Source organism: Alligator mississippiensis, chromosome 11 (genome assembly GCF_030867095.1).
Source record: "Alligator mississippiensis isolate rAllMis1 chromosome 11, rAllMis1, whole genome shotgun sequence".
In the NCBI taxonomy this organism is placed as follows: Eukaryota; Metazoa; Chordata; order Crocodylia; family Alligatoridae; genus Alligator; species Alligator mississippiensis.
Window position 1 is genome coordinate 50,829,710 of NC_081834.1, and position 15,105 is coordinate 50,844,814.

Genomic DNA, 15,105 nt, shown 5'->3' on the forward strand with positions numbered 1-15,105 from the left:
TAGATTTTGTTTCAGAAACCAATGATAAATGGTTGCCACTGGGATCTCTCAATGGAACTTTGTGCTCTGGGTGCCACCCAGCTGATTATCTAACCACTCAGATCCCTCCATCTTGGGAATTCTCAAGAGTAATGATGGGCCCAGAGCCTAAAACAGGAGGAAAAACGGATACATTTCTGTAAAATCCATGATCCACATTTGAAGAACACTAGAGGCAGACCATTAGAGTGGGAGCTCTCCTTCAGTCTGAAAAAAATAATACTCATGTGAGATATCCCCATGCAGGAGATCCACAAAAGGATCTCATCATTGCAGTAGCTAACTTCTATGCACCCACTACTAGTCACACAGCCATTTTGTGGAATCTACATTGATGAAAACAAGAATATGCACAAATATGGTTCGGGGAATGGTTGCCAAGCCTGCTCTAGTACAGAAAAGGACCTGCAGATTACAATGGGCCAAAAGCTGTATATGAGTGAGCGGCGTATTCTTCATAGGCCGCAACTTTGGTTTTTGCTGGTGGGTGCCAGTGGGTCTCAGGGTGAGGATCTCATCTCCAGGCCCCTGGCCTGACTACCCGGCCCTTAGGGTCCCAACTACTGCCTCCACTTAGCTTTCAGCACTGGTGAGCCTCCCCTGGAGTTGCGGGCCCAGTCTTAGGCACTGCACTGAAAGAAATATGTGGACTAGTTAGAAACAATCCTTTAGAGAGCAAGAAAATTATTGGCAGTCTAAGAAAGGAAAGCCTTGAAGAACTGAAATGTTTTCTTCTGGAGAAACGACAACTGGGGTGTGGATTTGATCACACTCTTTAAATACGTGAAGGATGATTAGAAAGAGAATAGTGATAGACTGTTCCCTGTGGCCACCAGGGACAGGACAAGATGTAGAAGAATGAAATTACAGTGGTAGTTTATGTTGCATGTTAAGAAAAGTGTGCTTACTAGAAGGATGGTAAAGCACTAAAACATATTACCTAGAGAGACTATGGAACCTCCATCCTTGGAAGCTCATAAAAGCAGGGTAGACATCACTTGTCTGTGGTAGTTTAAACAGAGATAATCTTTCCTTGAGCAGGGGGGTGCACTACATGACCTTCTGGGGTCTCACCTTGGCCTACATTCTATGAACCTATCAAAAGGATTATAATAAATAATGCCTACAATCTGCTTCAGTTCTGACCCTTCTCCACTCCTTCCCCCTGGTTTGAGTCTGATCCCAGCCCACCCCCTTCCCCCCTTTTTGGGTCTGACCCTGCTCTTCTCCCTTCCCCCCATTCAGATCATGACCCACCCTCCTCCCTCTCCCCCTGATTTGGGTCCCAGCCCATTTCTGCCCTCTCCCCATTTCAGGTCTGACCCCACCCTCTCTGCTTCATGTACAACCCCTCCCCCCTGCTTCTGCTTCCAAACCTGCTCCCTCCACCCGCCCTGCTTTGGGTCTGACCCTGCCCCTCCCCCTGACCCCACTTTGGGTCTGACCCTGCTCCCCCGCTTCAGGTCTGACTCTGCCCCACACCCCTCCTCCCAGTTCAGGTCCAACTCCGAAGGATCCCCTCACCCCTAATTCGGGCCCAACACCAGCCCAACCCTCTCCCCCCTAGTTCAGGTTGAACCCTGCCCAGCCTCCCCCCTGGTTTGGGTCTGATCCTGCTCCCCCTGCTTTGGGTTGAACCCTGCCCCACACCCCTGTTTGGGTCTGACCCCATTCCCCCTTCCCCCCATTCAATTCTGACCTTGCCCCACCTCCCCCCCCCAGTTAGGGTCAGACCTTGGCCCACCCCTCTCCCTCCCAGTTTGGGTCCGACCCTGCTCCACCCTCCCCCACACTTCCGGGGCTGGACCCCACTCCCTCTCCACTCCCCACCGATTTAGGTCGGACCCTGTCCCCCCCCGCCCCCAGTTCAGGTCCGCTCCTGCTCCACCCTCCTCCCCTAGGTTTAGATCCAACCCCGCTTCCCCTCCCCTCCCCGATACTGGTCTGACCCCACTTCTACTCCTCCCCCTCCCTTCAGGTGCAACCCCACTATGACAGAGGGGCTCTTGCTTTGCTCAACTGGCCTAGCTGCTGTTAAAGTGATCTACACTTTTTTTTTTTCTTTTTTGCCTCTATGGAGGTGGGGAGGAGGGAGCTGCCACACTGGAGGCTGCACGAGGAGGTGGAGATAATGAAGGGGCTCCTGCCTTTCCTGAGCTGGCCCTACCACTTGTAAAGTGCTGGTGCCAATTTATACATTTCCAAGGTGTGGAGCTAGGGCACAGGGAGCCACCACACCCTGGGCTGGAAGAGGAGATGGGACTGATTGAGGGGCTCCTGACTTTCCTCAGCTGGCCCCACCACTTGTAAAGTGCTCATGCCATTTTTTCTTTTTTTTTTGGCCTCTGTGGAGGTGGGCCAGAGGAAGCTGCTGCACCAGAGGCTGCACAATGAGGTGGTGCCAACATAGGGGCTCCCATTTTAACTCAGCTGGCCCTGCCCGGCCGCCCAGCACATGCAGCCAATTAGGGAACAAACAAAATAATATGGAAATCAATGGCTTTAAACTTTTCATTTTTAGAGGTGCACCCACCGATACACCAGTTCAATATTGGATCAGCACCAATATAAAGAAAATTATCCATATCGGAAATCAGCCTTAAGTGACTAATAATTGGACCAATAAATGGTCTGTGCATGCACAACCACAGCACAGCACATAGCCAGTGAAGAGGACAGCTGGCAATATGGAGAGCTGCCTGCAGCAGGTAAGTCTGGTTTGGTAAAAGAGAAGGTGAGTGGGGAGAGGCAAGGGAAGGGGCGGGAGGGAGTGAGGCAGGGGCTGGGGCAACAGCTGCCCAGTCAGGGTGGAACGGGTGGGGGATGAAGTTGTGGCTCACCTGGGGGGAGTGTGGCTCCACATGGGAGGGGGGGCTATGGCAAATTTTGGGGTGGCTGCAGGCCCCCTCTGTAGTCCCCTCCCAGTGCTGCCATGTACCCCATGCCCTGCTCAGCCCAGGCTCTGCCAGGAATGGCCCCACACAACCCCAGCCCCAGCCCCAGCCCCAGTTAGATTCCTGTCACCTTGCCCCCACCCCCACCCTGATAGCTTGACTGAGAAGGTTTCAAGCTGTTTATCTTTGGAGCCAGTGTCAGCATCCAGAGAGATGTACTGCTCTTTCACATAGAGAGCTACCCCTCCACCTTTTCTCCCTGCTCTGTCCCTTCTGCGCAGGGTGTAGCCATCTACGGCTATGCTCCAGGTGTGTGAGGAGTCCCACCAGGTCTCTGTGATCTCTATCAGGTCACATTGCCCACTAGAGAGCAGGAGGGCTATCTCCTCCTGCTTATTCCCCATGCTCCTGGCATTGCTGTACAGGCAACTGAGGTCCCCAGCTGACACCCTCACTTTCCTGAGACGCTGTGGGAGAGCTGTTTGGTTAGCATTTTCAAAACCAGTTGTGTGAATGTCCTCCACATGGGCACTGTCTTGTGTGCCAGTCCTGGGCATGCTCCACTTGGAGTTTCCCCATCCCCCAGCAAAGCCAGTTTAAAGCCCTGTCCAGTAGATCAGCCATCCTGGCTGAGAATAGGGCCTCACCTCTCCACGTGAGGTGAATGCCATCTCATCCCAGGAGTCGTCTCTCCCTGAAGTGCGTGCTGTGGTCGAAGTAACCGAACCCCTTATGGTAACACCACCGTCTGAAGCATCTGTTAAGCTCTTCCATGCAGCCTTTCCTCCCAGGTCTGTGGCCTGAAACAGGAAGCCCAGAAGAGGAAACTACGTGACCCCTCAGTTCCTTGAGCCCAGCCCCCAGAGCCCTGTAGTCACTCATGACCCGGTCGGGGTTACCCCTGGCCATATTGTTCATGCCCATATGGATGAGGAGCATGGGGTAATAGTTGGAAGGAGGGACAAGCCTGGGGATCCTTTCTGCAACGTCTCAGATGTGGGCCTCAGGGAGACAGCAGACCTCTTGGGCTAAGGGTCCAGATGGCAAATAAGACCCTCTGAATCCCTCAGGAGAGAGTCCTTCACCACCACCATCACCCAGCATCTCCTCCTAGGCATGGGAATATGTACCCCCTCAATACTTACTTCCTCCTCTGGTGTCTCTTTGGGAGTTGCCTCGTGCATAGTGAGGGGACTTCTCCTGTATGAAGTGCCAGGAGAGGAGTGGCCCTAGCTCTGTGTGCCCTGGATCTGGTGATGGCTGATTTCCAGGTTGCTCCAAGGGGTGGGTGGAGGTCTTTGTGGCCGCTCCTCCCCCTTCTCCTCCACATTCTTCAGCTCTTCTCCATTTCCCTGGAGTAGTGCCTGGCAGTAGTTGTCTATATAGTCTGATGGTGTGTAGCTGGCATACCTCCTCCTCAAGCTCTTGCACTTGGTCCTCCAGGGACTCCACCAAGGAGCACATCCCACAAGTGGGGGTCTTCCATGTGCAGGTGTCAGCAGCCACAGCAGGCAGCCCCTGCAGGCCAGGGCCAGGGCCAGGGCTCTGTCTGGGTGGAGGTCTTGGTGCAGAGAAGTTGAAGCTCATGGGCACAGCAAGTCATTGTCATGGCTGTGAGATACTTCTTGTACTTACCTGGTCTCAGCAGCTGCTCTTCAGGCCTCTGGGCTCAGGCTGCTTGCTCAGACCAATCCTCTGGGCACCTTCGGCGTGCCCCTCCACACAAAGTCCCGTGCAAACTGCCATGCCTTAGTCAGGCCACGCATGTTTGTGCACTCTGGTTGTGTGGCTCCTGTCGTGGGGCTTCCTGGGGGGCTCAGCTAAGTAGGGACCAGGGAGGACGGGTGTTCCACTCCTGGGCTTCACTCAGGCAGCGCATCCTACCTGGTACAGCCCCCCACACACACATTCACACTCCCTCAGCCCCTACGAGTGCTCCTGCGCTCACCCACGCACTCTCTCAGCCCGGATTTTACATCATGGCTCTTTGCTAGGGGATCCAGGTCCAGGTCTTCATCTCCCAGGGGCACAACAGGCAAGGACCCATGTGTCTCCACCAGGGAGCAGGCCCAAGATGCCCCCCTCTCCCACCCTTTGCTCTGGAGATGGGAGAGGGTGAGATGATCACCGGCAGCAGGGAACTCCACATGGGTCTGCCACCTCCAAAGCTTCAGGCAGGTCTGTGTATGCGCCGCACTGCCTCCGATCACCCTCCTCCTCCCTCCTCCCACCAGTGCAGCAAAGCAAAATCCCAGACAGGGATCAGAGGGCTTAAAAAGAGCAGAGACACATCTGGGGAAAGCCAGACATATGGTAATCCTATCTTGGCAGCACATGCACACTTAAACAAAAGTAGTATGGGCAAACAGACAGACAAAACTCTTTATTATATTAGCATGATGCTAGAATATATTCTATGGCTTCAGGGGCAGAAGAACATAATCTTAAATTCTAAGAAGTGAAATGTGTCTGTAATCAATGCATTGGGAGGACACGTGTTGTCTCAGGCAGCTGTCGTGTCATGAAACTCTTCTCCTCAAAGGCATTTCTCATAACACCATGCAACAATAGACATTTAGATCTGCAAATGGATCTAATTTAGTGTGATACATGAAGACAACTCTCTCTCACCCTCAAGTTTAGCTTCCCTGTTTTCTGTTTGATCTAATGTTTAATCCAAGGGAAGGGAGAGGAAAATAGCAGGTAATTAATGAGATCCCAGTTTCAGTGCTTGTTCTAGTTCCATGACCCCATGAGCTTATGCAGTGTTGCTTATTTTTTTCCTCTGGTATAGTTTGCACTATGTGATGTTTCCAGTTATCTAACTCTAGCATTAAGTTGTGATGATCAATGTGCTGACTCGTGCCACTGTGATAATTGACAGCTCTGCTCACCACATTGCTATTTTTCCCTCTGCTACTTGTGCTTTCATATTCAGGATATAACAGAGAAGAGGATGGCTTCCTTCTTGCATCATAGGTCCATGGCCAGCACCTTTATCTCTGGTTTGATCATTTTCTGCACTTTTTATACCCAGAAGCTGGAATCAGGTAGTGATCTATTACCAATATATACTTTTTTCTCCATTTTTCCCCTCCAAGGAATAAGCCTCTCCTCCTCCACCAATTGGATTTCCCTTTCTTTCCATTTTGCTGTTGCTACTTGCAAAAACTTTATCCCAACCCAACTGCTGCAAGTTCAGCAGTGTGGAAAAGAAACAAAAATTCTCTATCCATTATCAGTTGGCCGGTCATTCCAACTGACAGCGGATAACAAAAATCTAGAGCTCCCTTGAAAACATGCATCTTTATTCAAGCATAATGTTGTAACTGAGGGGGGGCAACAACCCCAGGCACCAATGTGGGAGGAGGCTAGTGCAGAAAAACTGACTGCTGCTTACAGCCATGGGGTTGTAATTGTGATCCAGACTGGAAGCAGAAGTTGCTGCATCCCTATACTGTTTTACACTCACTTTTCTTTGAACCACCCAATCACAGGATAACACATGTATACACACACCTAGATATTCTTCTTCTTTCTGGCATATCACACCATTACCATGTTAATCTGTTTTCTAATTTCCTTGACAATTTTGTCAAATTCCACATCCCTCAGAAAAATGCATCTTTCATTCCCAGGGTAGAGGGTGGGTCTGACAATCAAGCAATCCCTAAGGGGCTATCCTGTCATCCTAGCAGCCAGCAGTTGTTACTATAGTATTTGATCCCATCCCAGTCCTTATTCTATATTTATCCCAGTGTCCTCTCAAGAAGACACCTGAAGGATAGATCTGATCAGTAAAACATCTCTCCTTTTGGAAATTCCTTTATTTTGATATTTACTTTTATCACAAACTGGAATTAAATGTCATGAGACTTTCTGTGTATTGAAAGGATCAGAAAATTTCCAATGAAAGAGGTTAACTTGGTACATTGCATATGCTTAGGATATCTCACCCACTTATAGGTACTAGACGTAATATAACTTATAGATGGAGCTATCAGGTACATATGTAGCTAATGTTGCTTGACACTTCTTATATTATGATTGTTCTTTCAGATGCTTATTCTTTCTGCCTCTTCAAGCATTTTTTTTTTTAATCTAAGTATCTGCTTCCTGGTAATTATTTTGAAAATTTTCATTGTCTCTCTGAGCTTATAATAGTTTTGTTTTGGCACATCACAGCCCATTTTATCATAATTGGACCTGATCAACCAATTGCTGCTATTGTGGGACAGGATATCGTGTTATCCTGCCACCTGTCTCCCAGAATGAGCGCTGAGAACATGGAAGTGAGATGGTTCCAAAATAATTTTGAAACTTATGTCCATCTGTACCGTGATGGGAGAGATCATTTTGAACAACAGATGCACAAATATCAGGAAAGGACAGAGCTGCTTAAAGATAGCATCGTGGATGGAAAAATTGCCTTGAAGATTTTTAATATCAAACGTTCTGATGAAGGGCAGTACAACTGTTTTGTTCAGGATGGCATTACTCATGTTGAAACCATACTGGATTTGCACGTAATAGGTCAGTGGTTTGTACAGGTGTTACCTTTGAATGGCTTTCATATATTTGATTGTTATAATATACCAACTGTGTACTGGTGTATTAAAATAGTGTATCTAAATGTTATGAATGTAATTGTTTACTAAATCATAATCCAAATGTTTAGCAACTTAATATATTCATTTAATACCTACTTCCTCGCCTATAAAAGGTTTCTGACTAACAAAAAGAAGGGGTCCTCAGTTAGAAAGGAAAGGACTTCTTGATAAATATAAAGGAGTTCCAGTTGTCCCAGACTCTTTTATGGGCTTTGTTTCAAGCAGGATTGCAAATATAAAGATTTCCAGTTAGCACACTAGTGTTTGTTTGAATAGGTCCAGTTGTGACAGGAAAATGCTAGAAGGAAAAGCCAGTGTCTATTTACTGCTGCTAGATGAAGTTGGGCACTTGTCCATGTCTGTACTGACATCTGTATGTGGAGTCATTGCTTATGACCAGGCTATGCCTTCATGTATGAATTCCCCTTTCCTACCTTTTCCCAAAAGTACACATAGACCCTTATATTCAACACCACATAAAGCCTGCCAGTGTTGCCTTTGGATATCTACAAAACTGTGCCTTCAGTAATTATAACACCAGGAACTAAAACAACAAAAAAACAAAAAACACAACACATCTCACATACTAGGTTGTTGTCATCCTTACCCTATTGTATGGGTGTGAAACTTGGATGACATATTGGAAACACTTGAAAGCTTTGGAACATTACCACCAGCAGCGTCTTGGGAAGATACTCCATATCAATTGGAAGAACAGAAAAATGAACCCAGCATTCTGGCTTAAGCAAACACCATCAGCACTAACACCATGTTTATATACCACCAGCTGTCTTAAACTAGACACGTCATAAGGATATCTGGCAAACAGCTCCCAAAACAGTCCCTATACTCCCAACTCACTGATGGTTACCACTCCAGGTGTGGGCAAAAGAAGAGATTGAAGGACACCTTGAAAACCAATCTGAAGAAATGTGGTATTAAGATCAATACCTGGGATATACCTCAAGCATAGAATTTTCCCAATGGCGTCATGATGTATGACAAAGCCTTGATTATTTTCAATTCGCCTCATGATGCAGGAAGATAGGAGAGAAAAATGGAAAAAGCTGTGACCTGACACCACCTGGATCTACTCCTTTATCCTACTACTATGTGGCATGTCTGCGGGCAAACGTGTGGATCTTGGACTGGCTTCATCAGTGATCAACAGACTCACCAATGACTTCCCTTTTTTACTGAAAGAGTCATTCTCATATCAAGGGACTGCCAATGATGACATGGGGTCAGGAAAATGTATTTCAGAACATAGGACTGGAAGGGATTTCCTGGAATACTGTGTCCTGTGAAGTGCTACTACAGGCATCAAGTCATATAATCCCTTATATAAACTTTTTGAGTTCTGACTTGAGAGGCTAAATTTTTTGCTCCAACTCTTCCAAGTGGGATGCTGTTACACATGCTAAGTTCTGTAACAGTTAAGAAGCCTCTTCTAATTTCCTGACTATATTAACTCATGGCCAGCCTAGACCCATTTCTTTTTTGGGCCAAGGTTGCTATTAGCTTAAATCATTCTTTTCCCTCTTCATGCATTTATCAGTCACAGTCATAGCCCATTTACAGCTTTCATTTTTATATGCTCTTTATTCCCTGATCATTGTAGTAGCACATCTCTGCACCTTTTCTAGTTTCAGTCCACGTTTCTTGAACATGGATAACGTGCATTATACAGTACACAGTATTGTATGTGAGGACCTGTGTGATGGTATTAACACTTGCCTTTCTATACTGGAAATACCTTGTAGCTGCCAAGTTATTTCACACCTACATCAGACTGGGCGCATCTACATGTTCATGAATGTGCTTTAGGTAAAGGGCATTAAATCTAGCACCTTCACTGTGAGGTACTAGAAAAAGGCACATTAGCTTATTTTAATGTGCATTAGCTAAAGAGCCTGGTTTTTTGGTGACACTAATGCACAATAAGATAGGCTAATGCTCATTAAAATACATGTGTTGACGTGCCCACTGAGTAGTATTATTAGCTCTGTGTTGCTTGATAAGAAAAGCAACCTGCGCGTACTAAGTATTTCCATGTTACTAACTTGCAGCAGATACCGTAATTTTAATATGAATCTTAAGAACATGTCCCCTACATTTGGTCCAGCTTCATTTTATGCCATTGCTATTATTCAGTCTTTAGGTTAATCCTTTTTTTTTTTACCTGTATATCCTGACTCTTTTCAGTTTGGACAGTGATTCTCAACTTTATAGCATCAGAAAAATTCATCAATATAACTACTAACATTTGTGGTAAGGTCATGATGAGAACATTAAGTAGTAAGGCTGTGAGAAGTTTTGGTCGCCAATTCAATTCGGTGGAGATTTGGCCCAAATCTCTGAATCCAAATTGAATCAAGAGACCCTTTAATCTCTCCAAATTGAATTGGAGAGATTCAGAAAGATTTGGCAATTCAGACATAGAAAAAAACCATTTAAAGCTGTGTCTGCATACCTCAAGGTAGCAGGCAGCTCATGAATGCTGTGATGCTGGGGCGGATGGAGCATCCTAGAGGAGCTCGGGGTGGTGGGGGGGAGGGGGGTGGTTCCCAGTGCTCTTGGCAGCAGACCTGGAAGTGGATCAGAAGCACTTCTGGTCCACTGGGGAGCATGCGGGCCCCCCCCCCCCCCCACACACACACACACACCTCCCCAGCTCAGTGACTGGTGCCTCCTGGGTCTGGGGAGGCACCCTGAGTTCCCCACGGCTGATCACTGAGCCAGGGGATGCGGCTGAGAGGGGCGTCTCAACCCATTTCTGGGTTAATCGCTGAGCAAGTGGGGGGCACCCCCGCACTCCTGTGGGACAATCCACCCACCCTAGCATTGCAGCATTCACAAGCTGTGCCTGGGACCTCTAAGTATGTATGATAAAACATTTAAAGCTGTGTCTATGACCAAATCGCAAATTCTCTGAATCACTATTGAATCTTCAGATTCCGATTTGGCTGAACTGAAGTGGGGACGGTGATCCAAATCAACAAATCAAGTCACTGTCCCCGATTCAGGCCAAATCGGGATCGAATAGGGCCCATTTCGCACACTTTTATGAAATAGGCCCTTTTCTCTCCTTATTGCACAGCAGTCCACTCATTACTTTCTCTTCCACCTCTTCTAATTTATATACCTGAAGGAGTTGTTGTAATTTATTTTCATGTCTAACTCATCTTGTTGGTTCCTGATCCCTAAAACATAGCCCTCTTTATGCATTCCTTGTAGGTATTCTGTTTATTACTAATGTCCTTCTTGAAAGGTTCTCATTCATTTACAACTAAAGCTAGTTCCTACAGATTTTCTAGCTTCTTTAACATATAGATTCCTACCAGTTTTAGCTTAAAGGATTTCCAGGCTTAGTTTACATTCAGACCCCCGAGTTCCTCTGTCCAGATGACAATATTATCAAGTTCCCTTAGCTTAACAAAGTTTGTCTTACTGAAATCCAAAACCACAAATGAAAAAATCTATTTATGTATATTGTTTCATTAAATTTAAATCAAAGCAACACATAGTCACTAGGTTAAAGACGGTTTTACTTCTAGCAGGGTGATTCCATTTGGTTGTGGGAGGAAACAAACTACCCGAAAGTATCAAAAAATGAGTTTAGAGTGCTAAAGAAGTGCCACTTACGGGTGGGATGTAGAAATAGTTTTTATCCTTTAGTCCTGAGGGAATGTTCTTACAAGTAAATTTGTATGGGTATTAGGACTCTGTATCTATCCCTTAAATTTTACACAACTGAAAGAATTTGTACATTTCAAATGAAGACAAATTCACCTATTTTTTCCTCTAGTCTTAGGTTCTGTTCCCCTCATCTCTGTGGAGGATTACCAGGAGGGAGGGATCCGCATGGTTTGCCGATCAGCTGGCTGGTTCCCAGAGCCCAAGGTGGTATGGAGAGATCCCAGTGGGCAGCATTTACCATCAGTTTCTGAAACAAAAGCTCAGCAGGATAATGACCTGTTTGTAATAGAAACTGCTATTGTTATGCAAGGATATACAGACTCAAGCCTGTCATGTTGGATAAGAGACAAGTACCTTAGCCAAGAGAAGGAATCAACTATTTCTATATCAGGTCAGTTTTTGTTCGACTCTCACAGTGAACTCACAGCATACAGTAAAACAGAACACAGTAAAGACAGGTAATATGTCTCCCCTCCCCCACACTCCACCAGAGAGAGAGATGCTTTTCCAGTTCACAGCTCATCCATTGCAAATACTTTAAATTTTATTTCTATAACTATAACTGGTATTCAGAATTTGATCAAAATTTAACCTTAACTTTGTATCCCTTTCCCCAGCCCTCTAGGAGTGGATTAATCAGCCGGACTGAGCTTAGGCCTTGTTGTCAGGCCAAAGACACTCGCATTCATACCACCCTCATCTCACATGCAGCCCTCTTCCACTGGGTCTCTTTCATGCATCGACAACTCATACTACCCGATCTTCAACTATGAAACTACCTTGCTCCCTCTTGGAGTGGGCCCCTTAGGCCATAGGCTTTACCTAGTTCGTACCTTGGGTGGCAGACGTACTGTCTTTTGGGCCTCTCCCGTGACCCTCACCAGGGTAGTTGCCAGCCAATTTTTGCAGGGACTTATTTTTGCAGGGAACAGGGAAACAGGTTTTGCAGCAATTCTTCTGCCCAACTTTCCCCACTTACCCAGAAATGCCCCTGGCATCTCTGGGGAAGCATCTCAGTAAATGGGGAAAGCTAGGCAGGTACTCTCAAGCCCCATGAGAACACATGGATCCTGTTTTAAACCCATAATGTGGTGGGACAAAGGGTGACATGAGTTTTGCCCAAAGAATAAATGATGTTTCACCCAATGACGTATCACAGCACAGCTGGCATTCTTCATTTGGTGACATCTATTCCTAGTCTTAGTAAGGGGATCACTTAGTAGGACTAAGTTTTTCCACCTCTTTCATGAATGGGGACATACTGCATCAGTGGTATGATAGAACAGTATCTTTACACACTCTCCAATATTATACCCCCTTTCTGACCCATGTTTCTTTGTCTCTGCCTGAATGCTTGGCCAGCTGCACTTCATCAAGAGACCTTTTATTGACAAATATTCAGTGAAGAGTTCTCATCCCTATTTTTTTTCCTTGGTTGCAGGGTGGAAGAGAGATGTCATCTGTCCAGGTAATGGACGTGCATAATGAATTAATGACTAAAACACTCTCTTTCTGAAGTTTCCTGACCCTCTTCATATGCAGGCTGCTTCTTCATGCTTGTGCTACTATTTGTCTGCTGAATAAGACTTTCTTTTCAGACATCAGATGAGTTGATGAACTGTCCAGCTTTGGGAATCAACAAAGCGCAAAAGAAACATTATTTCTTCTGCTCTTTTCTGTATCAGAAAATGCAGGCCGTTGTCAAGTTTCCCTTTGTCTTCCACTTCTGCAAAGCACTTTCACACAGCCTTTATTCTCTTTCTGATATTGGATGGCCCAGGAGGAGGAGGATGGGGTCATCACAGGTTTAGTAGCAAGTTTGTTAGGGTGGAAAGATTGGGTTTTGATTGGACTTGGACTCTGAGGTGTCTAAGTTGCATTGAATTTGGCATCCTAAGTTACAGGGGTGGTTTTGAAAAACTTTTAACCAGTGTCAACAAGTTCATTTTCTTCCTCCATTTCTGTTTAAGTAAAGTAACCCACCAGACTGGTGTTTGTTTAGATGGATAAAATTATATCTAAGGCAGATCCAGAGGGCAGAGTGCAGTGCTGCCGTAGCAGCCCTCTTTTATTCCTGCTCTACCCAGATTTCAGAGCCAACTGCTTGAGAGCAGCTGCAGCATTTCTATCCAGGCAGCACTGAGAGGGTCAGCTGACTTCAAGGCTCATTATTTCTACCTGGTTCCTGCTAAAGTATGTTCATTCTGGAAAAACACTCTCACTGTGTTAATATTTCTGCTGTTTCACTATTCAAACTAGCCTCTCTCCTCCCATTTTGCTGTCTGTCAACTATTCCCTCCCCTCCCCAGCTTCCCAGCTAAGGGTCTGATCCTGCTTCCACTCTCCTCCCGCCCCCGGCTTCAGGTCCAACCCTTCCCCCCCTCCCCACCGCTTCGGAGCAGACCCCGCTCCCTCACCCATTGCTTCAGGTCTGACCCTGTCCCCTCCACTTCGAGTCCTACCCTGCCCCCCACAGTAAATGTTTAACACAGCAGCCCCTTCAACACCCTGCTTCAGGTCCAGGCCCACTCCCCCCCCCCTCCCATTCTAGGTCCGACCGTGCTTCACCCTCCCCCCTTTGGGTCCAACCTTGCTCCCCCTTCCATCCCATCATGGTGCGGGGTCCTGTAGGATGGCTGTGATCTCCCCTAAGCCCCCTTACTGTGCCTAGTTGGCCCAAGGGGCACCCTCGATTCTCACCCACCATGTCTTTGATGGTAAAGATAATAGGGAGGCTGCCTTCATGTCATCTTGGACATGGCTCTGCTGTACTCTCAGACCCCGTGGATTCCTGAACCCCTTGTGGGTCCTGTTCTACAGTGGGTGTTTCGGGACACCCTAGCCTTATGGGCTATCCGTGGCTCCAAACACCCCTTTACCACGCCCAAACTTCGCAGATGGAACTGACGTTGTTCAGACTGGGCCTTGTTATAATTTGGCCCCCCTTGTCCTCCCTGGGCCCTCCGCAGCCCTTGTCTTGCTCTGCGCCCGCTCTGGCGCTCGGGCTCTCCGCGGCCCTTGTCTCGCTCTGCGCCCGCTCTGGCGCTCGGGCTCTCCGTGGCCCTTGTCTCGCTCTGCGCCCGCTCTGGCGCTCGGGCTCTCCGTGGCCCTTGTCTCGCTCTGCGCCCGCTCTGGCGCTCGGGCTCTCCGTGGCCCTTGTCTCGCTCTGCGCCCGCTCTGGCGCTCGGGCTCTCCGTGGCCCTTGTCTCGCTCTGCGCCCGCTCTGGCGCTCGGGCTCTCCGTGGCCCTTGTCTCGCTCTGCGCCCGCTCTGGCGCTCGGGCTCTCCGTGGCCCTTGTCTCGCTCTGCGCCCGCTCTGGTGCTCATCAATGTCGCCCCCTCTCTGGGGCTTCTCGCTGCCCCCTCTCTGGGGCCGGGGTCTCCATGCTGCCATGGGTCCCCTATGAGGCCTCCTCCATCCCCTAAAAGCTTCACCCAAGCCACTGGTACCCCAGCAAACAAACCCAAGCCCCTGGGCTATAACAAACTTGAGCCGCCCGGCTATAACAACATCATTCAAGCACACCTGGGGTGCTCCATCTCTCACCCATATCAGAGGCTGTACCTGCAGTCAGGCCTCTCCCCTTTGCTTGCTCTGGGAGAGCTCCTTCCCCCTTGGCTGCTGACAGGGAACTGCCAGCCTAGCCTCAGCCCTGGGGTTTATATGTGATCCAGGCCCTGCCCCTTCCGGTCAGCTGACCACTGGCAGGTGTGGGTCACTAACTACTCTGGTCGTCCTGGTAACCCACAGCTGGGCGCCTTACTCACTGCTAAGGCTCTTCCCCTAGCAGCTTTCCCCTCTTCATAGGAGCAGGGTACCTAAGTGCTCTGCGACACACCTCCCCCCTTAAGACCCAGACTCAC

General features: G+C 47.8%; 1 protein-coding gene across 1 annotated transcript; it reads left to right on the forward strand.

Annotated features, from left to right (window-relative positions):
* Window positions 1-2,726: 2,726 nt before the first annotated feature.
* On the forward strand, window positions 2,727-14,149 carry LOC132243657 (butyrophilin subfamily 2 member A1-like). The gene is made up of 5 exons (XM_059714048.1): window positions 2,727-2,747; window positions 3,215-3,242; window positions 7,119-7,466; window positions 11,352-11,524; window positions 14,063-14,149. Exons 1-5 carry the CDS (start codon window positions 2,727-2,729, stop codon window positions 14,147-14,149), a joined length of 657 nt encoding a protein of 218 aa, XP_059570031.1.
* The last annotated feature ends 956 nt before the right edge of the window (window positions 14,150-15,105 follow it).